A 25,778-nucleotide genomic window follows, 5' to 3' on the forward strand; every position below is an offset into this window, starting at 1 on the left:
AGCATCAGGTAGCATCTATTTTTTCTGTATGTAAAGTTGACTAACTTCTTTAAAGTGCTCATAATTACCTGTCATCTTATGTTTATTTACAGGCTAAAATTAAGTGAACATGAATGAGGGAAGGGGATGGGGTTCTTTTTACTGGAGGCTTTTGTTTACTTTCTCTTCTATTCATACTTGTGACATTTCTTAAAAAAATATTATTTTTTGAAGTTATCTGAGACAAGGGTCATCACCTGCATTTTCCTGGAGCAATACATTTTATGGTACTTGTGTGTGTGTGTTACCAATTTTCAGGATAACACATTAACTAAATAAAAAAAAAATGTCATCAGAAACATTTTTGTGGCAGATGTAATCACAACAAATTCAATTTCAGTACTAATAAATATCATGCTACTCATGAACAAATTAATATTACAAGTGTTCTATGATAATCCTGGCTATGTGCAAATCTTATTTTCTCAGAAAATTGTATGTAGATTAAAGTAACTTGGTATTGAGGATTACATTTCTGGTGTCAGTCAAACGTTTCCTTTGTATTTTATTTCTGAGTGCATTAAATTTACATAAGAAGTTTAATCTTGAACATTGAGATTTAACTATTTTTTTAGCGCTTTTTTTTATGTTAGTTAAATCTAAGTTACAGCCAACATGAAGCTTTGGCTCCATAAGAATCACAGAATCACAGCATTGCTGAGGTCAGCAGGGACCTCTGGACATCGGCTGCTCCAGGCCCTTCTCTCCAAGCAGGGTCACCTACAACAGCTGCACAGGACACTGACTTTTGCTCCTCTACTTCTTCCCATTAGGTGTTTATGCACTTTGATGAGATGCCTCAAAAGCCTCCTCTTCTCCAGGCTAAATAAAGAATATCTAAAGATCCTTAGTTCACTTCAGAAGTAAAAGTAAATGTTAAAAATAAAAAATCTTACAGCTTACCTAAAGATCTACAACACCACCATGACCCTGACTGTAAAGTTGGTTGTATAGAGACAGTAATGAGATGAAATATTTCATAGACAAAGCTGAAGGAAAATGTAGGTCTTTAATCTTTTGCAAGGTACACAGAGAACGCTCTCTGAGTAGATATCCCTGGATACCTACTAACTAACTAGTAGGTTACTAGTTGTAATTGTATTTTATATATCTTGTGGGTCTGATAAAAACTTTGGTAGATGATGACTCAGTATCAGTTGCTTTCAATTTGATTTCAGTTTTAGTTACTGAAGAGATAGTTAATTTCAGGACTAGTTACTGAAAAAAAAAAATAGTTTTCTTCAAAGGAGAGGCAGCTGGGCAGCCTTGGGAGGCAGCTGCTGTGGACTTCTTAGCAGTGAGCACTTGCTTTGGAGCCAGTGTTCCTTCAGCTTCCTCTTGGTTTGCTTTTTCTTTAATGCCAAGGATCCATAAAAAATTGAATCTTGACTTGTAGTCCATGGGACTCTCAGGATCCAGGTTCAGAAGAGAGGCTCTAGGTCCTGGTTTGAGCAGAGGTTCCCATGGACATGAGACCTGCAAGCCTGCCAGCAGCCTGCCCGGAGCCCTGCCAGGAGGCCTGCCCGCCCTCCTGCAAAGTGGATCAAATTCCAGCTGCTTTCATGAAAGCAGATTTCCAGTTCATACATTTCAGATTCCCAAATTTGATGCTGTTTCATTCTGTTTGCAAAACAGAAATCAATCTGTGTATCAAAAGATGAGCACACATAACATTTGCTGAAACTGCAGCAGTGATGACAAGCCCCAGAAGGTGCCATGCAGCCTGCTTTAGCTAATACAGCTCTTGAAATGAGGGTGTTATTTGGATGTCCAAATATTTAACAAAATGAGTAACCTCAAATACGCAAGTTCAAAAGCAATTGCCATAGTGCACATTTGAGACACATCTGTAGCTACGTCTCAAAAAAATGTAGTACATACTACTTTATGAGGGTATTTTTTAAGAACTTATTTTAAGCATTGAGGATTTCTCACAATTTAACCAGCGAAATATTCTCGAGCACAAACACGGGGAGTGTTGCTCCCTTCTGCAGGCAGCTACAGACCCGGCTCACACGTGTCTGTGTGGCAGATGCTGCAGCCCAGACCGTGTGTGCATGTTCACCAGGCAGCCACACACTTCTCCAACGTGCACGTTCCCCACTGCAAACCAGAACTGCCTTCCTTGGTCCTTTGCTACACGAAATATTTTCATAGAACACCGTCTCAAGGACCGCCAGACCAAAGCTTAACAAATTCCCTGTTTTGCTCTCAGGATGACCTTTGTGGAGCAGCATTCTGTTGCACTGTCCAGGGAGGTACAATAGCGGCTCATCTGTGCTAATCTTCAGTGACTCTAAACTGCTAAAGCGATTAACGGGAAGAGACAGTTCTTTCACCACATGGATAGAGTCATTGTGTCCCGGGCCACATCTGCATATTTCATGACAACATTATATTCCACTCATTTTTATTTATGCATTTGTTCAGAGTAAAATGGTTGGGAAAGAACTAGTGTCTATAATCTCTTGTACGATCTCTATTTTCCTCTTTCCTTTTTAAGCTACCAATTAATCAACTATATTGAAACTCCTCTTACATTACAAAATTTTACGAAAAATTTCCAGCTTATTTAAAATCTCTTTTTATAGTTTGTGTTTTGATACCACAGTAATATACACAGTAATATATAGCTTTTAAATAATTTTAAACAGTTTGTTATTGCTTCTCTCAAACATATGCATAGACTCGCAGAGTTCTCGTTTCTGAGGAGTTTCTATTCCTTGATGACTGAAACTATAATATAATTATGGCATCCATATATTCAACATCCACTCTGATTTAATTCTAGAGAAGCTGTAGAGCACTCTCTTATTTATCAAGGTCATATCTCGATGGCTGCACAAGCTCCGATAAATCAGGTGTTAAGCAGGCGTATCTCCAAGGAACCTGGCAATTCTCTCATCTGTAATCCTCAGCATATCTTATTATTTACTGCCAAAGAAATGACTGATTAATTTTGTCATCTTTGCTCTGTGATTTTTGCTCAGCTGAAACTGCCTGCCCTCTTCTGCAATGCCTGATCAGACCTATTTAAGTTGATGCCTTTGATCGTAGACACTGAGGAGCTTGCTGACTTAGGCTTTGACTAAACATTCCTCCACTGCAATATTTATGCACAACCCCTAAATGATTACTGACAGTCAATGTAGATAACAAAAACTTATGAGATGTTCCCACTATTTCACTGGTGCTCAAAATAGCTTTTCTTGCACTAGAGGTACCAGTCAAGATGAAAGATTGCTATTAATATAACAACAGCTCAACAAATCTTGCTGTGATGAACAGTTTATTTCTCACACATGAAATATCTGAGGTCAGGAAAAAATCTGTTACCGGAAAACTATGGAGTATAATTAAAAAGAAATGCTTCAAATTCTTTCTGTACTGTGATATCATGCTTAGCTTTGGAAGTTAGCGGCATTTTACTATCAAACTGTTCCAAACCAAATTACCAAAACAAAGCTAATAAAAAAATACAAGGAAAGTTAAGCCCTGTGGAAAAAAAAATCTGCCTCCAGCTCTTTATTAATCACATTCCAACACCAGGGGCTAGAAGTACATCAAACTGCACCAAATCCTTTTCACATGACAACCTCATAAATTATTCAACTCATTAGTAACACCAAGAGGCATAAAAATAACATCAGTGGTAAGGATGTTTTTTTACAGAAAAAGGTCAGCTGAAAGTTTCAGCATTAAAATCTACAGGCTTAAGCCTCTGAAGAGCAAGTACATCTAGATAGTATCCATGAATTAAAATTTTAATGCACGCTGGTTTAAAATTCTATATGTTAATTTTTATGTATATATATTTGTGTGTGTGTGTGTCTGTATATATATGGAAAAGTTTTACTCAGCATTATTTATTTTCATGCTGCAAACTAGGGAACTTTAATCACTCTAATTTTTAATTCAATCTACAAGGTTGACAGACACCACCTCTGTCCTCCGAGCTTTAATGTCTGGGCTTTGATTTTCCTGTTCACCTCAAGCACTAACAGGTCAGTACTATAAAATTGACGAAATTGTATGGAACAAATAAGAAACTATAACTGCTGTAGTTTTTTTTTTCTTTTTTTTTTTCATTTCTTTTTTTCATTTCTTTTGGTTATAGCCTTGCCTTGCAGGTTAGCTTTACTACAAGACACCTGTTGCCTAAACAAAAATGCCAGATAGGTGAGCACAAAGCACCACATTAACAGGTGCAATCTGTAAAGCTGAACCTGTTCAAATGCAACTTGTATAATTATTGTCATAAAAAGACAAAACCATTTCCAGCATCAGCACAACCCTATCCCACACATTGCTACCGTGAAGGTATGAAACAACGTCTACCAAAGCAAATAGAAAGCCCCTGTGATTTTAAGAACAGATAGTACTGACCCCTAAAGCGTGGTGATAGTTAATATATGACATTTCTTCCTGTTTCAATGCTGATTTAAAACTAAAATTGACATATTAAGCATATTAAGAATATTCTTGAGGACTCTTAAGCTGGTATAACATTGAAAGTCCACCACTGTGGTATTTGCCTTATAGAAGGAATAATTAGAACAGTTTTGTGTCCATCTCTGACAAGATATGTGTTTTAATGTTTTGGAAGAATGTAGATAAAATATACGTCCACCACATCATCAAATGCACAATATACCACTGGGGAACAGTTTATGACTCAAAGCTCTGCACATGATAGCCTTCACATGTTGATAAATACTAAATAATGCTTGTTGCTAGAGCTGCACAGGTAGATATTCACTTATAAGTTTAATTTTGCTTGAAGCCCAGCTATTTTTTGGATTTTACAGCTATTTTTTTCTGGAGTCCAGCTATATTCTGTGATTTTCTTCATCAGTCTACAAAGTTAGTGAAATGTGTCACTTATATGGAGTGGGCTTTGTACCTATCATATTAAGAACTTTAAGTACCATTAGCCTTGGCTGCATATCAGCTAAAAGGTTTAGAAGGTTTAGCTCCCTTTCTGTCAACTTTCTTTCCCTCAGTTTTTCCTGTGTGGTTCCTTGGAGTTTTACTCTTTCATACTCCTCCTTTTTTTTTTTTTTCCTCCAAGATTATGGATTAAAAAAGAAGTGATCAGGAAAACATCTTAACATTCTAAAAGAATCCCTGTCTTTCATACATAAACTGCCCTCGCTCAGACCTGAGAAATAAATGAGTTTTAGACTCTTCAGGTCCCCAGGATCAGACCGCTGTTCAGAGTCCACTAAAACCCATGAAACTTTCGGAAGACAGAAGTGAATTTGAAAGCTTATTCCTCCCTTTTCATTTATATCCCAGCCATCTCTCCATGAAATCCAAACATCTTCTAATCCTTAAACTCCTAGAATGAAGTTCCTATGTGGTCAGGACATTATTTGCTTCACAAAAGCAGCTCTAAGCATCCTTGAAGTCTGCTTTTAAACAAGTATATCTATGTTTCCCCATTTGCAGAAAATATACTTTGAGGTGAGATGACATATGTCAAGATAAAGTATCCGATAAAAAAAACAAAACAAAACAGTTAATTCCTCTCTCATGAGAGGTTTTTCTCACTTGAAGACAAAATTGGTTACTTTTACCAGTGTCTCAAAATTAGTGTCTGGGAATGCTAGAGAAGTTCAATGTGAATCTCCTGGGGACTAGAGAATTTATCAGCACACAAACTCAAGCCTTCTGGTTCATTAAAGCATGAAGATTGAAAGAATCCCCATTATAACAACATGTTCTAGCAATTCTCAGAAATTGTTCCGAGAACTAAGTGCTACAACTCTCAGACATCCAGGGGCAAGCAGAACACAGCGTTACACGTTATGTTCTGAGGCAGGAGTTAGTACTGACCATATTCCACAGCAGCTTTCAGGAGGGCGTCGGAATGAGTGGACCCAAAAGCGTTGCGGACAAAGCGCCTCCGCCGGCGCAGATCATCTTCCCAGTAATCCAGGCGCCAGAAGTCGTGCAGTTGGCTAGGAAATAAAGAACATCCCCATCAGCACCCACCACAGCTTGCGCTCTATTTACATATATTACAGCTAATTTCGCCGCTGCTTTTCTCTTTCAGGAATACAGTCTTGTAAAAACATGTATTACTCAAACATGCAATATTCCAACATTTCTTTATACGCATTTATACATGCTGAAGCTCAGCACTGGCTGTCTCCAAATGTTCTGCCTGCTGCTAAAAACATTAATCACACTGAGCCCATTAACAAATGCAGCATCAAATTACAAGTATTAATGGCACAGCTTGCTTTCTTTTACAGTGTTTTTAACAAGGCTTGTAAATCATAGAATGGACCTCAGTGCAAATAGTTTGCAATTTAATGACTATGGTCCCTTAGCAGACTGAACTTAGAAGTATAAAATATTGCCCACTTGAATTTTGTGGAACTATGATTAAACTAATGTGCTGAAATATTCATTGAAATAATTCCCCACTGCCCCTAGCAACCTGAGAAAATTGCAATTTTATTCATTATTAATAACACTGAATTAGAGCAGCAAAAAAATTCCACCATGTGGTAATTGTCTTGGTAAATTATTATTCCAGCACTAACAGAGCACTAGGATGATTTTATAGCTTCCAGCTAGTACAAGGCATTAATGACCACGGCCATCTTCATGTTACATTGCCTTTATACGTTCAAAAGCAATAGCGCAATAGTGAAGTTCTACAGAATGATATAAGCCATTGTTAATCTATCTTCAACTCAAAACACACATACGCAATCATTTGGTATCCAACCCACCTTCACTTCTAAAGAAATGACCATTTCCATTTTTTAACTACCTGACTCTATCATCAAGAATGTCTCCCAAGCCAATTTTATATGTACACTGTGGGATATTCAGGCAAAACTATATTTTAAGCCAGCATTTAAAGAACTTTCTGGATCACTATCAAACTCCCCAAATGTGGATGCACACGTATCATCCAACCTGAAGGTGGAAGCACGTTAATACAGTTCTACAGTCATTTATTATGACCTTGCAGGCCATAACTAGGTAACCACTGCTGTAGAGCAGTGATTTTCACTTTATCTGCAGAACTCTAGACACGAGCTGAAGAAAGCAGCTCAAGAAAATCAGTCCTCAACTCACTAGTATGAGCCACATCTCTGCTGAATGTCTTTCACTTAATACTTGTTATACCAGTGCTCTCTATGTTGCCTTCATTTTGAAAAGCTTTGCACTGGTGGGCATTTCCAAGCAAAATGCAAAAATATGCTAATATACAGTTGGCCTTTTATTATTTATAGTCAATTTAGCCACTTTTTTTCATGCTTGCATGAGTTCTGGTCCAACTTTACTAACAGCTGAACCAGACCCTGGATCAGTTCTTGAGGGCACAGCATTGGAGGAAGGTGGATACCTTCCAGCCATGCACCAATTTTCAAAAGCAGCCAATCATCAATTTTTAGTCAAATATTTCAACTCTGCATGACATTTTCACCAGGTACTCCCTGAGTCTAGGAGCTGAAGGAGCTACTCTAGACTGCAAAAGAAGCATTGCTTTCCTTCTCTACCAGCAATGAAGAGGCATCTGCAGGACTTCAGTGGGAGCTGCTTTCTCACCAAGAGCAACTCACAGCATCTTGCCTGCAGGGAGGCAGCGACTCTGAGCTCCCACAGGATGCAGATGCATCATTAATGACCTAGTCTGCATGCTGTGAGACAGAAATACCTTGCTCTGCTGAGTACCAATTATTTTTTGCTAGGTAAAATAGTCCACTCTGTATCACCATACTGCGTTCGCTCACAGATGTCGTGTTAGACTGAAGAATCAGACCAACATTTCTTCTCCTACATTGAGCTTTGATCAATACTACTACAAATGCTAAATTTCCTTGATTTCATGTGATATTAATGAAAAAAAAAAAGGCAGACAACTGCTCTCTGGTTTAAAGTAGGGAGCTTAAAGCTTCTCATGCAGTCCAAGTCTATGTTCTAAAGAGATGACTAGGAAGGTAGTTGTAAAGGGTTTTCTTTTTTATTTTTTCCACAGGGATTTCTTTATGAAAGGCAAGTGACTCCCTCTTTGCTTCCATCTCAAAGAATAAGCCATGACAAAACAAAGTAAAGATATTAATGAAAACTCCTCTTTTAAAGACATGCTTGTTGTGAACCTGTGTTAGCTTCCACAAGAGACTGTTCAGCTGAGAAGATTATAATACTTTCAAAGTACTTGTATTCTAATCCTGTTGATATTCTCCAGGTTTTAACATTTTTAAGGATTCTATGTAGGCTCCAGGTATCTCTAAGCAGTGCCAGTAACTCAAGCCGAACTACACTTCCTAAGGCTGCACTAGACAAAAGTCAGTCCTAGAAGGGAGAACATCTGCAAATCATCCACATTCTTTCCTGCTACAACCATTTTTTCCCTAGAAATGACTTAATCAAGTCAATAAGTTTCTTTAGTAACTTATTTCTGTGACAAGTGCAATATTTTAACAAGCTTTATTTTTATAAATTATATATTACTAATAATCCTATTCTCATGGCCAACTAGAGTAGATGTAATTTCTCATTCCTCCACATTTAGACATTTTGAATCAAGCTTGTTGTAACGAAAATCTCCACAAATATGCATACTTCAACGAAAATCTTTGGAAGAGCCAGAAGTTCATAGCATCCATTCATGAGCTACTTGCATACTTCAAAGCAGCAATATGCCTGTATCCCTGTAACTGAACAGTTACTTGAAATACTCTACAGTTACTCTAAAACAGGTAAATCAGAGAAATCTGCTTGATGAGCAGTGTATCACTGATATGGAGAAAGTTTTTGTGGCCTGGATCAGAGATCAAACAAGTCACAAGCTTCTCTTTAGCCAAAACCTAACCCAGGGCAAGGCCCGAACTCTGCCCAATTCCACGAGGGCTGAGCACTGTGAGGAAGGTGCACAGCAAGAGTCTGAAGACAGCAGAGGTTAGCTCTGGGGGCTTAAGGCAAAAAGCCATCTCCAAAACATGAAAGCACAAGCTGAAGCAGCGAGTGCTGATGGAGAAGCTGCAGCAAGTTATCCAGAAGACCTAGCTAAGAGAATTGCTGAAGGTGGCTGCACTAAACAACACGTTTTCAGTGTAGGCAAAAGAGCCTTATCTTGGGAGAAGATGTCATCTAGGATTTGCACAGCTAGTCGATGCCCGGCTTCAAAGCTCCAGGCTGACTTTCTTGTTAGGGACTAATGCAGCTGGTGACTTTAAGTTGAAGCCAGGGCTCATTTACCATTCTGCAAGTCCTACGGCCCTTCAGAATTATGCAAAACCTCCTCGGCCTGTGCTCTATAAATGGAACAACAAAGCCTGGATGACAGCACATCTGTTTACAACATGGTTTACTGAATATTTTAAGGCCACTGTTGAGATCTACTGCTCAGAAGTAAAAATTCCTTTCAAAATATTTCTGCTCACTGACAATGCACCTGCTCACCAAAGGGCTCTGCTGGAGATGGACAATGAAATTAATGGGTTTTTTATGCCTGCTAACACAACATCCATTCTGTAGCCCATGGACCATGGAGTAAATTTGACTTTCAAGTCTTATTATTTAAGAAATAAATTTTGTGAAGCTATAGCTGCCATAGATTCCTCTGATGGATCTGGACAAAGTAAACTGAAAACCCTCCAGAAAGGATTAATTATTATAGATGCCATTAAGAACATTTGGGAATCATGGGAGGACATCAAAATATCAATATTAACAGGAGTTTGGAAGAAGCTAATCCAAACCCTCAGGGATGAGGGGTTCAAGACTTCAGTGGAGGAAGTAACCGCAGATGTGGTGGAAAGAGCAAGAGAACTAGAAGCGGAGCCTGAAGATGCAACTGAACTGTTGCAATCTCATGATAGATCTTTAATGGATGAGGAGTTACTTCTCATGGTTGAGGAAAGAAAGTGTTTTCTTGAGATATAATCTACTCCTAGTAAAGATGCCATGAATATTGCTGAAATGACGACAAATGTTTTAGAATATTACAGGTCAGTTGATAAAGCAGCGGCACAGTTTGACAGGAATGACTCCAAATTTGAAAGAAGTCCTACTGTAAAACACTAATGCACTGAACACACTGCATTACATTAGTGAACACTAATACATTAGTGAACAGCACACAGCATCACATGCTACAGAGAAATCTGTTGTGAAAGGAAGTGTTAATCGATGCAGCAAATTTCACTGCTCTCTTATTTTAAGAAATTCCCACAGCCACCCCAGGCTTGAGCAGCCACCACCCTGGTCAGTCAGCAGCAATCAACACCAAGGCAAGACCCTCCATCAGCAGGAGGATTCTGATTCACTCAGGCTCTGATGATGGCTAGCACTTTTTAGCAATGAAGTATTTTTAATTAAGGTATTTACATTGCTTTTTTAGACATCATGCTATTGCATACTTAATAGACTATGGTATATTGTAAACAAAACTTTTATATGCATTTGGAAACAATAAAAAATACTGTGTGATTGACTTCTGTGTAGTGCTTTGGAACTGAACCTGCAGTATCTCTGAGTTATGTCTGATCACAGAATCACGGAAGGACTGAGGTTGGAAGGGACCTCTAGAGATTTTCTAGTCTAAAGCTTCACAATAATTCAATAATAAATAAGGGCTGATACAGAACCATGATTTTACAATAAACATTCTACTTGAAGGGGCGTGCATGTTGTGAACTTAATCCAATATTTCAGATCTGTCTGGAATAAAATAAGGGAAAAAGTCCTATTTCAATACATATACTGAAGGATATAATCTTCTGTTTCAGCACCACGACTCCCATTCGTCTCCATTTAGCAGCTCACCGTGTACTTCTTCCTACTTTAAGCAGCATTTCATCTTGCTAAAGGTCAGCATGGGCTGCAAAGGCAAAGTGGTTTTATGCTGCCCCAGACAGCCCACGCGGTCCTTGATACAACTCACAGCAAACAGCTTTGAAGGCTCCCAAGGGCAGGTTGCTCTAAAAGTCAGAGCTGCCCACAATCCCGTGTAGTACCTCTGCTCCCGTACCATACAGCGCTCCGTGTCTTTTGGGATAAGGACTATAATTAGGACAGACCTTTAATAACGTGCTTAAGGTAACCCCATATATTGTTCTCTTTGAGAGGAAACTGTTTAGTGCTCTGCCACCAAACCAATTTAGAGTAGGAAGGGCGCCTGCACAGCAGAGCCCCCTTGGCCTTTGCAAAACGTCTTCATGGCACAGACCTGTTAAAGAAGCCTTTGGAAAACACCTTCTGTTAACACCTTAGTCCCTGCTCCGAAGCAGAGGATGGGAAGCTTTTTGTTTTGTGTTGTTTTGTTTTACTTTTGATCATTAGCTGTCCTGGATGGCGAGATGTTGCTCACCCCAGTGCCAGGCAGGATGGCACATGTGTGACAGCAGCTCCAGAGCTGTGAAATCCCTGAATTCCCTGTTACTGTTGCCTGCTACATCTTTCTCCTGGATGCTACGGTTTGCTGTCCATCACCTACAGCTACAGCAACTAGAAGCAAACACAAACAGTGGATAGCGGTTCATACGTCCATAAAAGATCCTTACACTGACAGAGGATGGGCTGCCAGATGGGAAAGATTAAGTTTGAACATGTTAATGAATATGTTAATGAAGGGGAACAAGCCCGCAGGCCGGAGGGAGGGGGAAAGTTGTCTGGTAAGGGAGGTCGGTCACAGGCCTGGGAGCGGGTCCGGGAATTCACAGCACTGCGGAACAGCACAGGGAAGGCCGGAGCCGCTGCTCTGTCACGTCAAGAATGATCCCTATTTTTCTGTAATGTTTAAAAGATAGAGAAACAAAGAGCTGTTCCTTCTGCAGTTCAGAATTATGACTCTTTGGAGGGAAAAATAATAATAAAAAAAAGAATGGAAAGGAAAAAAAAAAGAAAAAAAAACATACTGGAAACATTTCCCAAACATTTCCCAAAGGCAAAAGGAGGAGCAGAAATTTTGTAATAGTAAAGGAAAAAGTAACAGAAACCCAAACTGGAAAAAAATATATAATTTTTTAATATAAATAATACTAAGAATATTGCAAACTAGAAATATTCAGATTGGGAATAAGGATCTCCATGAATCTAACACATCTAATGAAATAAAAATTGAGAAAGATGGTGAAAATATTACAAAAGCATCTTTAGACATTCCTCTAACAGCAATGTGACATATTTTTCATAATTACACATGCACAAGGATCATTATTGTTAAGCAGGAGTAAATTAAAATGCTTCTTCCAACAATAATTTATCTGATTCTGTGAAATGGAAAACCACAAAGGGGAGCAAAGAAATTGAAAAGTAGAGATAAAGGGCTTGAGATGGAATTATTGACTGGTGAAGGAAAACCAACAGTGATGTGAGAACTAAACTGTTCTAAACAGTGAGTTTAGAAATTTAAAAGGAATGGGAGGGTAAGAAGCAAACAAATAACTATGGAAAGCAGAGAAAGAGAAATAATTGTAAAAGTGGATGAGAACAGAAAGAATGAATAATAAATCAAATATCACTGGCAGATACAAAGGCTGCAAGAAAAGGAGTAGAAAACTCTAGGGAAGGGTTTTGGTGATAATACCAGCGGCTACCAGAATCTCAAGAGAAGTGTATTTTTCTAAAAGTTATAACCTTATAAAGATATGATTGAGCAGACCAAATCCCTTGGTTTCTGCCCATCTGAGAATTCTTCTACTATGGTCCTCTCAAATTTGTGCATATTTCCAAAAGCAGAGCTGACATTTTCAAATGGAGGGCTGGAGGTTCTGTATTTTTAAAATATATTTATTGAAATTGGAATAACAGAGTGAAGAGTAAAAGTCAAAATTTGTAAATCACAGAGTTTAAGAGGGATGAATCTGGAAACATTTTACTAGAAGAAACCCATGAGGGCTGGTGAGGGTCTGGGCACTAAGGCCAATCAGCCCTTGATTAGGCTTATTAAGAAAAAATCAGGAGAAATTCAATAGTTACATGAATTGATGGCATTTAGCAATCGGAATTAATTGCAGACAAAATAATTATTCACGTTGATAAACAATTTGAAAAGCTTAGACATCGATATTCTCCTAAAGGGAGTACATTGCATCTTCTCAACATTTTATTGGTACATTTTGAGATATTCTCTAAAATAGAAAATCATATTTTTCTGCTCCCCTCCTCTCTATAACTATGTTCTATCATAGGCATCTAGCAGTTTTACAGTTATGTTTTACATTAGTATTTAATTTACTGAAAAATGGAAGGATTGGTTTGAATTTCTGATCACACAAGTATCATCCAATTCCATAGCATGAAATATGATTGTAGGGACACATCCTACTTGTTCATTATCAGCTCTGTTATCCCATGCTTAGCTTTCTTCACGAGTCACATGTAGCCAACCATGATTCTATGATGTTCATGATTCTAATGAACTCCATCTTTATTAAAATATTAATTTATTAACGATCACCTCTCTAGTATCTCTTTACGGGGCATTGATTCATACTTACTATCATACTTACTTACTTTTTGGGGGCACTTATTTTTGTAATTAGTTTTTGCTTCCCTTAGCATCTAGCTTGTTTTTCATCTGAAGTAGTTCTGCAGTCTACCTATTTGCCTTCTTATTCTGCTGTTCAGGTTACAGACACAAATACCCTAATTTACTGGATACTTCCAGGTCAGTGATGCTAGGACTGTCCATCCACGTTACAGCACTAAAACATGTTTCTTAAATATATATCCAGACACACATACACCATACACACACTCCGATGAGACTCCAAATATAAAGGTTAGAGTATTTACAGTTATAATATCTATATCTCATTTTAGTTCAGGCTGGTATCTCCTCCCTTTATATATCAGAGCTTCCTATGATGCCATATCTCTTGGATCCTGAATATCCTGAATATCTTGTAGCACACTTGGAAAGACTGACCTTGACTTTAGAGAGTTTTGGATCACATGCTAAACCACCTCTTTATCTGTATGACTTGATTTAGCAGCTTGCCACATCCTCCATTTACATCAACTATAATTCCTACTTCTAGTATCAAACTTTTTTAATAGTATGGAAGAATTATTAGATATAACTATACAATTTGGCACAGATTTCATGTGGGACTTTGCAATACAGGCGAAAGACAGCACAAAACCAAAACCAAAGGCACTGGTAAGAACTACCACTAATCAACAGAAGAGGAGCAGAGGAGTCACCTTTGAAAACTGCCATCACATCGTTTCTCCTATTATCAGGTTACTCAAGTTCTTGCATTAATAATGAAGGACAAAGAAATAGCTACAAACCAAATGACAGCAAAAACTACCAGAAGATTGATCAAAGATCCCACTAAAATGCTGGGGAAGAATGTTCTAAGGTATTCAATTCCTGGCTTTTTTCAGCTTGCCTTTCTTAACACAGAAAATCACATAAAAACACCTATTTTGTTTCAATGTGTTCTGTATCATGTGACTTTCCCTGTGATCTAAAAAAAAAAAAAAAAAAAAAAAAAAAAAAAAAAAAAGACTAAAAGTTTAATTTATGTAAAAGCGGGACAAAAACTATATTGCCAATGATCCTCCCATTTACTGGAAAAATCTATGTATTTTACCTTTTTACTAGTGAATTTGCTATAATAATGGCACGTCAGTGATAGTTACAATGACACCACCTGGCCTACTCCTACTGTGGTCAAGAAACGTAACTAGAAAAAAAAGTAGATTTCAAAATGAAAAAAACAGAAGATTGAAATTAATTTACAAAAACAAGGGATCAGATACTGTAATGGAAATTTATACTTTAGACTTTTTATCAACACTTGAAAGAAATTGAAATACTGATTTCTGGAAAAAAAAAAGAAGGTTAAAACAAAAATTTCTATGCAGCTGTTCTGTTTGTACAAGTATACCACCTGCTGGCAGCAGTATTATTTTGCTTCTTCGATTAACAGTGTACTGAATTAAAGTAGGAATACATGGGGGTGCTCACTGAAAAGAATACAAAGCAGTCCTCAAGTAATAGGACTATCGTTTGTCAAGATAGCTATCAAAAACTAAGAAACTAACTTTTTTAATGGATGGAGTGCTTACGGTAATACATGGTATACATGATACTACCCTGTATGCTTTTATTTACAGAATTACAGCTCTTTTTTAGCAGATATTTAATGTAGGTAATATCTTGAGCTTCAACTGTGTTAGATATTGTTTCAGCAACAATTCTGTTGGCATGATTTGCCTAAAAATACAGGTGAATACTTCTATTCTTGACCAAGAATAGAAATTCGGCCAAGAATATCAAAATGCATTTTTAGTTAGAAAAATGGAGACTCCAATTCTGTCTTAAGAAAGTGAATAACTGGTTGCAAAAGGACTGTTATTGTTACAACCAGTGAAAAGTAAGATGGCAGGGGAAACTGTTTCATAGTTACATTTTGCCTCTAGCAGAGTATCTCCTTCTCTGACTTCGTTCTTGCACAGAATTGCATTGATTGCATCAGGATTAGCATCATAAAAAGGAAGGCAGCGAGCAATTTACTGAAAGCCCAAGGAGGTGGCCTCCCTTCCCTTCTGCATGAGTACTATGCTCTCTATTTCCGTAAGGGATAGGACATTTTGATACAGAGTCAAGCTACACCATTAGATTCCTTAGGTAGTTTGTTCTTCCTACATTTCTGGAAGAATAAAACATCAGTCGTTTCCCTTTGAATTCTAAATGGCAAAAAAAAAAAAAAAAAAAAAAAAAAAAAAACGCTATTGTTTTAGGAAATCTAGATAATGCATCATTCATAAGCACATCTGGAAGCCATCTCTGGGTCCCTCTCAGCTTTCTATAAACGTCACTCCTATCCTGCCTGCACTAGCACATCACTGAGGTCAGAAGACACTGCAAGCTTTCTAACAGGGCAGGCACCTCTTACAAGAAGTACAATTTTTGTTTGCATTATCTTGGTATCTCAAGAGATTCTTTTATCTATTATACAAATATAATAATAAGTAGTCTCGTAGCTTCTCAAAAAGATCTGTAGACTCATTTGACTTACCTTCAGTTCCAGAAGGGATTGGCACTAGCTAAAAGGTGTTTCAGTTTGAGTCACTGTACTCGATCAACTGATAAAACAAGCCAAGCCTTCAAAGTGGGCATCCAAAATGACAGAACTTGTCAAAGTGCTTGAAAACATAGGTGCATTGTGCCCTTATTTAAAGGTTAAACACAAAAGCCTCTGACTTATTAAGCAGAAATTACTTATAAGTGGAAATTACTTATGAGTAGGAATCTGGGATTGTAGATGAGGATGCTGCCCAACTGCCTGCTCTGTTCCAGGTGCTCAGGTGTCTGAACTCCTTCTGAAACAACTAGTGAAGAAGCAACAACTTACAGTCTGGTTTCAAGGCAAATCAGCAACAATTAATCCTAAAATCCAGAACTGTACTTTTAACATAAACTGCAGGGACAGCTAGGATGGGTAATCTCACATCTGTTATCCCAAGAGAATCTATCCCTGCTCATGAGCCAAAGTCAATGGCATTCAGGAATAGAAACTTTGTCTCTCAAAAGGTTTACCAGAAGAAGAGGGAAAAAAAAAAAAGATTTATCTAAATATTTTAAGAGTGCTATTCCAGGACTAAGTCACACAGCCTATTTTTTTATTTGACACTATTTCTGAAAAAAAAAAAAAACCATAATGAATTACTGTTTCAAACCGTTATACATTATTCAAGCTGCAACTGCTTAAAGGCAGCGAACTTACAAACCTGGCAAGGTGAAGAAATAATTAGCTTCCTTGACGCCCATCAACTAGCAGCAGCAGTCCTGCAAATCTAATGAATAAATAATCAAGTCTTACCTAAGTAATTGTTTTAATTTTCATCACACAGAGCTCTTTATTATACTGCAATTCTAATAGCACACTGTTTTAAGAGAATAACTGTTTCCAAAAATGCTGTTTCAAGGTGGTAATTGGAAGTCTCTGAATTCCAAATTTACAAAAGTCTAAAGTATTGCACTTTCTGCCATATTTTTTTCAAGATATACCTAATACCTTAGGTAACTATGCCTTAGGATTTACAGCTAATGCTCTTCTTAAGGACATGAGACGTGATGGCCAAGTTAGTGGATGGTTCTCTACTGGTGTGTAGTTATTCTGACCACAAATGTAACTTGTATTGATGAAATAAATATTTGCTAACTGGCATAGCCAGGAGTGCTAGGCAATACACCAGGTTTATTGTAATATGAAATAAATGGCAATATAATTTTAACTTTTTTTTTCCTTGGGAATTTTTGTAGGAGTTATGAAACAAGTTTGGCAAACAAATCAAAAATGTTCTATTTATACTTTACTGTTTCTGACAGTCAAAGGATTCTTTAGAACTATAGAAAAAGTCTTCTATAAAACATCCCAAAATATACCAGTATGACCTAATGCTTTATTTTCAGCTCTGCAGAACTTACAGGAGAAAAAGCAGACATGACATAAAAAAAAGTAACATTGGATTAAAATTGCCTTTTTTTTTCTTGATTTTTTTTGGGGGGTGGGAGGAAATAAGCACTACATAAGTTTTGCTATGAAGTATTTTGCAATATGTTATCCTAGACGAAAGTTGGAACTTATTCTGTGAAGACACAGCAGAATTTTTCCTTAACTGGAGTAAAAAACAGTGACATATGACCATCTGTATTCTTTTACATTTTCCAAGTACTTTCATAGTTCATATTTTTCCATAGCTGATATGTTATAGTATGATTTCTTATACCGGTATGAGTTACAAGTATAATATGCAATGTATATTTACAATGTATATTTTTATAGAATGTACATGTTCTTACTCAAAACTTATAGCTAAAGAAATATTGGTAGCAGCAGTAGGATCAATTTATAGTAAATTAGGAGCTTTTCTATATAGAATCCCCCTGAGAAATTACAATCATTAACTTTTCTGATTAAGCTAATTTCATCCTTTACATGTTCACTACATAATTTATGAAGACTGTTGCCATAATTTGAATGGAGGATGAGAAATGAAAACAGCAGTTTGCACCCAGTTACTGCACCAGAAAGGAAACCTGCCCGCATGGGAGAAGCAGTCGCACATCTGGCAAGAGAAGGAGCCCAGTGCAGAGCACAGGTAGCCAATCTTCCTGATCCAAAGCAAGCACAAATCAAAACCTTCCTGTGACTGAACTACAAGCTGCATGTTGAGAACAGACATCATTCTGGAGTTCAAAAGTGGAAGAAAGGGGGACAAAACGGAGCTGGTCTCAATCTGTAGCTGGATCTCTTCTTACCAACGTTCTTAGAGATGTGAATGTGGATCATCCAGAGCTTGTCCTGTCAAAGCTCCTAGTGGGGCTTGCAAAACACTTCTCAAAGTGTTGAAAAGGCACATGTGCCCTAAGAGTAACTAACAGGTCTTGTCTGCTTCAGAGTTTCTCCAATTTTTACTGCCCAGCTTGGCAGAAAACACTGTATGCTTTCTCCCTTCCTTAATTTCAGTGTTTTGAAACCTCCTGCTTCATTCACCTGCTGCAGATCTCCCCGCCCTGTAGCTGGGCAGGAATTAGGTTTGAGGTTGGCATGAGGATGACTACCACCTCTTTCTGGAAAGTGTTCTTCCCACTGGGACCAAGGGTGCCATGCACTGGTGGCTTCTTTCCTTCCTTCCTTGCAGTCTGGGAGGAGCACTTCAATACCAGGAAGGTCGCTAGTAATTTACTGGAAGATTTAGGCTGTCGAGTTATACCAAAGGAAAGGTGAGTTGCATTTTTATCTAACCTTGGATGTCAACACTGTGGACATTTAACTAATCGCCCCACATCATTTCATAGGCCATGGAGAGAACTAGGCACTGAATACTGCTAGACTCATATATAGAAACTGCCATATAACATGTAAAAATAACAGCCAAGCCTAGGAAAATCTATTAACTTTTTCTGCATTTCTAAACACCTGATTTTTTTTTCAAGTAAACAGCTGAAGGGAAATTCCAAACTAATGTAAAGCTTCCAATATATCCAGAAGGAAGTGAATGTCAGACCTGAACTCTACACTGCTAAACAGTTGTGTAGTTTTCTTCCCAATGCTTAACTGAACAAGCATAAGGCTATATAGTTATCCTATCAAGAGAAATCAGCTATTTCATGTATATTGTTTCTCTGAAGATATTTATAACTAAGATCTTGACTTTGAGTCTTTCTTTTTCAAAACCACCTAAATTAAGATGCTTTAATCACACCCATATTACCCATTTAATCATACTCAACTTGATCTTTGTCTTTCTGTAAATTTTCTATAATCACTGTAATTGGTGACGTAGCTTCAAACTGCATGTGCCATGTAGAGCAGATCTATGATGGTTTTAATGACAATCATCTCCTCCACTGCATTGGTAAAGCTGAATTATGAACCTGCTGCTCTTTTTATTTGCATCTAGAATCTGTCACACATGTCTTACGTGTTTTTGAAAAACACGCATTTTTGTTCCCAGAAAAAAAAAAAAAAAACACTTCAGTTTATCTTAACCCTTAAAAAGATGTAATAGTTTCATTATCTCTGTAGCTTAATGGAGACTCTGCAACATGCTGATACTGCTAACATCAGCTTAGCCATATTATGCAGTACAGCTCAACAAACCGATGATGGGAAAACGCTCTCATTCAACAACGGTGGCGTGAATGGCTCTGACTGTGATGATTCAATGAGCAGCGAGAAAGCAGTGTAATTGGGAGCTTATTCCTTCCCATTCCTTGGATCACATGTGCTGAAATTTCTCTACAGCCATTCGACGGGAACAGGGCTGGTGTTGCTGTCCAGCCAGTCCTTGGTCAGCAGCAGGACTGGCGACGCCTGCGCAACAAAGATCCCCTTTGCTGATGCTCGCACATCGCTTTGCAGCCTTCAGAACTGCTCACGTCAGGTAAAAGATTAAAATTCAGTGATCAGAAATCACTGAAAAGAAATGGACTTAGCACATGCAATGCATGGGTAACATGTTCAGGTTTAAATATAAAGCCGTGGCTGTAATGCTATGGTTGGCACTGCTTCCCACCATGCAAGGCCATCATCGTGCCAAGAAACAGAGAGTTCAGAGCTGTTTTTGAGAAATATGCCCTTCTCATACACTCATTTTCTAGTTTCATCAACCGCTAGTGTATACTCACAAACCCAGTCTCTGCCATTTTGTCCCTTATAGTCTATTCTGCCGTCACTAAACTGAACCAGGGCATGGAAATGTTCACAGTTGGAATTTAGGGTAGGCTGGATCACAATAAAAAATGAAAACCAAAACAGACAATAGAAGGAAAATATGGAAAGCATTACGGGCAATGGATAGATGAACAGGTAATGGCTCATTTATTTATAATACTTGGCATTTTCACTATAAATGTTTATGAAAACTGTTCAGTGAACGTCTTTAAAACCTTCAATTATGTAGCAGGCTTTTGAAATTAAGCAGGAAGAAAACAATCAGGTTAGAAAACTGCCCCTTCAGATATTAAGTGCACGTCTGGCTTAAGCAAGATATAAATTCTTGAAAAAAAAAATTCTATTCTACTTTTGTTGCATAGGAGACCATTGGCAGCATGCCAAAATAACAGAACAAAACGAGTATAACACAGTCACAATGCTCCAATGATGTGAGGGTAGCAGCAGACACAGCACTGGAACACATGGAAACTGCTAGAAAGAGGAAGAAGAATACATTACTGTAGTTACTATTCCTCAAATGCATTTTTTAGCAAAATATTACTTTATCTCATTAAATGCTCAGGATGTATCACCACTGGAGGAATTATTGTTGTTGCTCTTTCTATTTTCCACCTGTTCAAACTTGCAAAAAGATTGTTTGCGCCTTTTGTTGCACCTCTCATGTGTGTGTATATCTATATGAAAGGGAAGACACATATATATATATATATATATATATACACAAAAGAGAAGCCATTACTAAGCACTGCAAAATAGGGATCTACTTTTAACTTCACAGTATATAAAGACGTGAGAATACAATTCACTTTAGAGTACGACATCTACGGCCTCCCGAGGCTCTCACTGCCTGGTGGAAGCCCACCACAATAAACCAGGCTTGGACAAGGAGCTGCCCCTTGCACACACACACACTCCAGCAGTACCTTGTGCCTCAAGTGCTGCAGCTGATTTTATCTGAAGATAAATACAACTCTACAAGCGGAGCTCTGGCTGACACAACGTTTCCCCCATGAATGAACAATGTGTGGTGGGATGGAGCATCGTCAGACCTTCCTCATGATGCTATCTTGCTTTATACTAGTAAAGCATTCATTGGAATAGGGAGTGGAAGGACTATATCTACGTGGCTTGAGCCCAGGCTGTTACTGCATTGCTCCAATTTAGAATCCAACTTTTGCCTGTTTTTCTCCTTTTGAAACTATGGAGTCAGTGTAGATGCATGGACTGGCTTGAGGAAGCTTTAACTATTCCTGGGGAAGCTCTTCCCAACGATAAATCCTTGGCGCACCCCAGATGGGGAAGGGTGGATGGGGAGGCAGCGCCAAGCCGTACATGTGTGTGTCATTCTCCTCTCCTTGCTATTACACAGAGCAAACCAGCTCCAGCTGGAAGGATTAACTGAGATCGACTCCAAAATAATCTACAGCGTGTTAGGGCAGGCTCCTGGAAGACGGACAACGTCATTTCAAACCAGCTAAACCCAGCTAAAGAACCAAGCGATGACTTAGGAGTTCTTAGAAGTCTTTACTATTATGAATGGCATGAAGACAGTGAATAGGCAGCCGTGACTCACTGCTTCTCCTCATAAAAACTTGGGAGAACTGGGAGTTCTCAGGCAGCAGGTACAAAGAAAGCAGGATGGAGCACCTTGTGTGAATTGGTCACACCACATACTTAAGCTGTGAAATGTAATGTTTGGGGACACTGTGGCTATCAGGAGTTTATATGAGTTGTAGAAGTGATTACATGTTTCCTTTCATGAAGGAAAAACAAACCACGCTAAGTTATAAACTCAGGAATATCACCTCTGCCTCGGGAAGTCTCAGAGGTACAAACTGCTGAAAGCTGGGGGGAAACGCTCAGGAAGCTTCGCTGTAAACACTCCCAGGGAAAAGCTACACTCCTGCCCAGGCCTCCTCTACCGCTGACTAACGGACATGGGACCCGCAGGCTTGGGATACAATTCTGGTACCTTGGAGCTAAGCCACTTCCCACTGCTGTTTTGGGGCTGTTTCCCCAGTGCCATCAAAATTGTGCCATATCAGGCACTTCCTTCCTCAGGTGAAGGTCAAGTAGTGGGTGAGTTCACATGGCAGCTCTGCTAACAAACCTAGGCCAGCACATTCTCTGCAGGAGGACTTAGGCTGTGAAATTCTTCTTTGCATGAGTGTAAGCTAGGCCCGGATCTCTGAAGCTGTGTATATAAAAGATAAAACTGACTTATACATAAAGGGAAATTCAGTTGTTTGGAAATACAGCTCCTACTATCAACAAACTAGTTTTAGAAGCTTTTGTTTATTTTATTTAACGTCATCTGCTACTAACATTCCCTGCCAGGCTGTGGATATTATTCTGCAACCTTCCTATAAAATAATGTACAATTTAAACACTTATTCTTTTCAAATAATTAAGTGCAGTAAATATAACAGTAACCTGTGTAGTTTGGGAAATTGATACAGACATGGAAGGAAGTCACCAAGTTTTACCAGCTTTACCCACATTATGATACTCTGCTAACATAGAAATCAGCCTAGCTACACTTCAAGCAGTGACAGCAAAGAAACTGCAGTTTCTTTCATGTGTTGTTTCTAATCAATATTTTTACTGTTTTTTTTTTATAAATTGTGTATATTATAAAAGCACAAAGCATCTCTAGAAGAAAATAGTCATTTTGCGATATGTCTAATTACAGGGCATTTTTAATGGAGTATTTTTTTACTGCTAAATTGTGCAGGGTTAGACCACTATGAAAATATTTTAATTAAAAAATCTTTCTTCAAAATTTTAAAAAAATGGTTGGACCTTCTTTAGTACGTAACTTAAAACTGCTGGAAAAGATAAAGAAACATGAAGTTAAACAAAAGAAAAAATCAGTATGCTTAGGGCAGCCGTTGATCCATTTAAAAAACACCACTTTATCTGCTCTTTTTTCCTTTGCAAAATCCAATAAACTGCCATTATATTCCTTTTAAATGGTTCCATTACAAGGATTCTATAACAACAGACTAATCTCTTGATAATTATAATAAATGCCTGTAATCAAAGCAGGAACCATTTAAAATAAGGAGAAAGGCTGTTTTCCATCAAACTCATTGTAGTCCTGTGACCTCTGGAGCATTAAGCTACATCATACCCTGCCACCTAGAACTGCAACACAGCTTTCCAGCCAATCTTGCTCAAATAAAAATAAGGAGGGATGAGAGATCAATGGGAATGTGGATGGACATGTGGCGAGAGCTCTTATTTTCCAACTCCGAAGCTTGTAGGACATTAAAAACTAAATTCACAAGATTCCAAAGGCTCAAAATCTACAGGATTCCCAGAGCAGCTCTTTGATTCAACTTGGAACGTCCCACTTCCTCGGAGCAGGGAAGGGGGTGAGGAGCAGACTGGTATTTCAGAAAGCCCCTCGTGTCAATACGAGCCGCGTATCACTAGTCAAGCTTAAGAACGCGTTGCTTTTCAAAAAGACTGCACACTTTAACACAAAATTCGATCGTGTATTCACATGGACAAACAATGATTTCCAGAGATCATTTACGAAACTGAAGGCTGATAAAATTACGGGAAATGACTATATATGATCAGAATGGCTTTCATCTGCATTCTGTTAGACCCAGCATTGATTTCACTTCTCAGCTGTGAACAGCGAGAGGCCAGCTGTGGCCAAGGGAGAGAGCAAGCACTGAACCAGGGTCACAACAGAGGTTGAGTTGTCAGAAAATTTAACACTTTTAATGACTAAATCTCAGCAAAAAATCTTCAAGTTACAGCCATTTGAAAATTATATCCAGCAGGTCCCACAAACTGTCAGAGAATAGAAGATTTAATTTATGACAAAGTAAAACCTCTGAACTCTAGTTATGTGAATAAACAGCATTATAAGGGGAAAACAAACAAAGCAAAGAAAATATAAAATATACTGCCTTCAAGGCAGAAACAACTACATTTTTACTTTGTATTCCCAGATGTGTTAAAGGGAAATTTATGACAGCATACTGAAAAGCAAGATTCCCATTGTGAAACCCTTCACATTTATTTAACTAAGCACAATCACTGAAAATGACCTTTATCCAAACCCTTCACAGCTGTCTTAAAATGATCTAAAACTATTGCCAGATTTTCTTTAACTAACATTACTTAACAAAAAGTCATTACCCCAGGGCCATATTACACTACTGGCAAGTAAACACAAATCCATTTTCAACAACATGCTACAGAGTTTTAATGAAATATTGATAACAAATTGAAACTCCCTATTAAAGAGGTGCCAAACAATACAAATCACCATAGTTTTCTGTTCTGGCAATAAATTCAATATCCTTATTTCTGATAACGCATTTGTCACCTACTAGAAGTCAATGTGAAGGGAAAAATAGCCAGAACGTATTTTTTTAATCTTACATTTAAAACTCTTACTAAATGAATTGTGACGATTATTACAAATGAAGCTGTTCCAGCAGCATATCGTGAAAAGACAGCCTTATATGTTCTCAAAAGACAGTGTAACCAGAATCTACACAGCTCTGTAAAAAAATAAAGGGCTACCTTTATAAATTACTGTGGCAGTTTACACTACAGGTTTCTTAATTTACTCCTGCATTAGTAAAGTTGATTCCGGGACTTAAAAAGCAGTGCCAAAACAGTGAACATCTTCATCCTTCTCTATTTTTTGGGTAAACACGGAACAGGGAGGTTACAAGGGGGTCGCGAGGGCCGCCCTGCTGCAGGCCCACGGCGGGTGACAGGAGCTCGGGGAAGAATTATCCTGGTGGCTTCGGAGCAGAGCCGCTCGGCCTCTCAGTAATAGTACGGAGCCGCAATTAGACCGGGCACCGAGCGCGGGGAGGGGGCGAAGGGCCGTTATGAAGGGGATGATTAGTTCAGTAAATCACGGCCTTCAGATAAAGATGATGATGGCGGGAGCGGGAGCGGGGTACGGGAGGTTCATTTCAGCACAAAGTAATTACGCTGACGCGGCGCGTTACCATTTATCATGGCGGAGAGATGACACTCACCGCTAGCCAAGGGAAACGGCGAGTCAGGTGCCGCCGTCTCGATCAATACGCACCACATTTTTCTACAGCAGAAAGTAATTATACAGCAGCAAACTTCACAATCAATAGGCACTCCAGCTAACTTATATGCTGCGCTGCTGACACGAGGCTAAGGCTCTGTCAGCTGTCACTGGAAAGCACAGCGCCAGGCCCGGCTTAAGGGTCTTCCCCCCACCATCGCAAGGTCTCTCCTGCTGTCTGGTTGCTGAGGAAAGACAAACGGATCCTCTTTCCTCCATCGTTAAAAACAGTGAGTGACCATTGAAGAGCTCGGGGCCCGTGATCAGCAGCTAAAACTGAGGGACTTGTTATCATTTCATAAAGTCTAACAGCACAAAATGAAGAAAAAGAATCAGCCAATTAAAGAAAAATCAATCTTCCCAGCCCTGAAAGCTCAAGCACTTTCTGGAGCATTAGTTTCTAAAAGCTGCTGTTGAAGACCTGACCTCTACGAACTCCAGAGATCAGAAAAGGGAGAAACATCTCTACCTGAAATATTGCACCACAGCCA

At 38.5% G+C, this 25,778-nt stretch overlaps 1 protein-coding gene across 5 annotated transcripts in view; it reads right to left on the reverse strand.

Annotated features, from left to right (window-relative positions):
* The window catches only part of NBEA (neurobeachin), a 462,643-nt gene that overhangs the window by 173,409 nt on the left and 263,456 nt on the right, over positions 1-25,778 (reverse strand). For all 5 annotated transcript variants that reach the window (XM_026033944.1, XM_026033943.1, XM_026033942.1 and 2 more), the window contains exon 39: positions 5,878-6,002. In XM_026033944.1, coding sequence (XP_025889729.1) covers positions 5,878-6,002 — 125 coding nt within the window. The remainder of the gene's footprint in view (positions 1-5,877; positions 6,003-25,778) is intronic.

This window comes from Nothoprocta perdicaria, unplaced genomic scaffold, assembly GCF_003342845.1.
Source record: "Nothoprocta perdicaria isolate Ctin4 unplaced genomic scaffold, notPer1 scaffold_137, whole genome shotgun sequence".
Classification (NCBI taxonomy): Eukaryota; Metazoa; Chordata; class Aves; order Tinamiformes; family Tinamidae; genus Nothoprocta; species Nothoprocta perdicaria.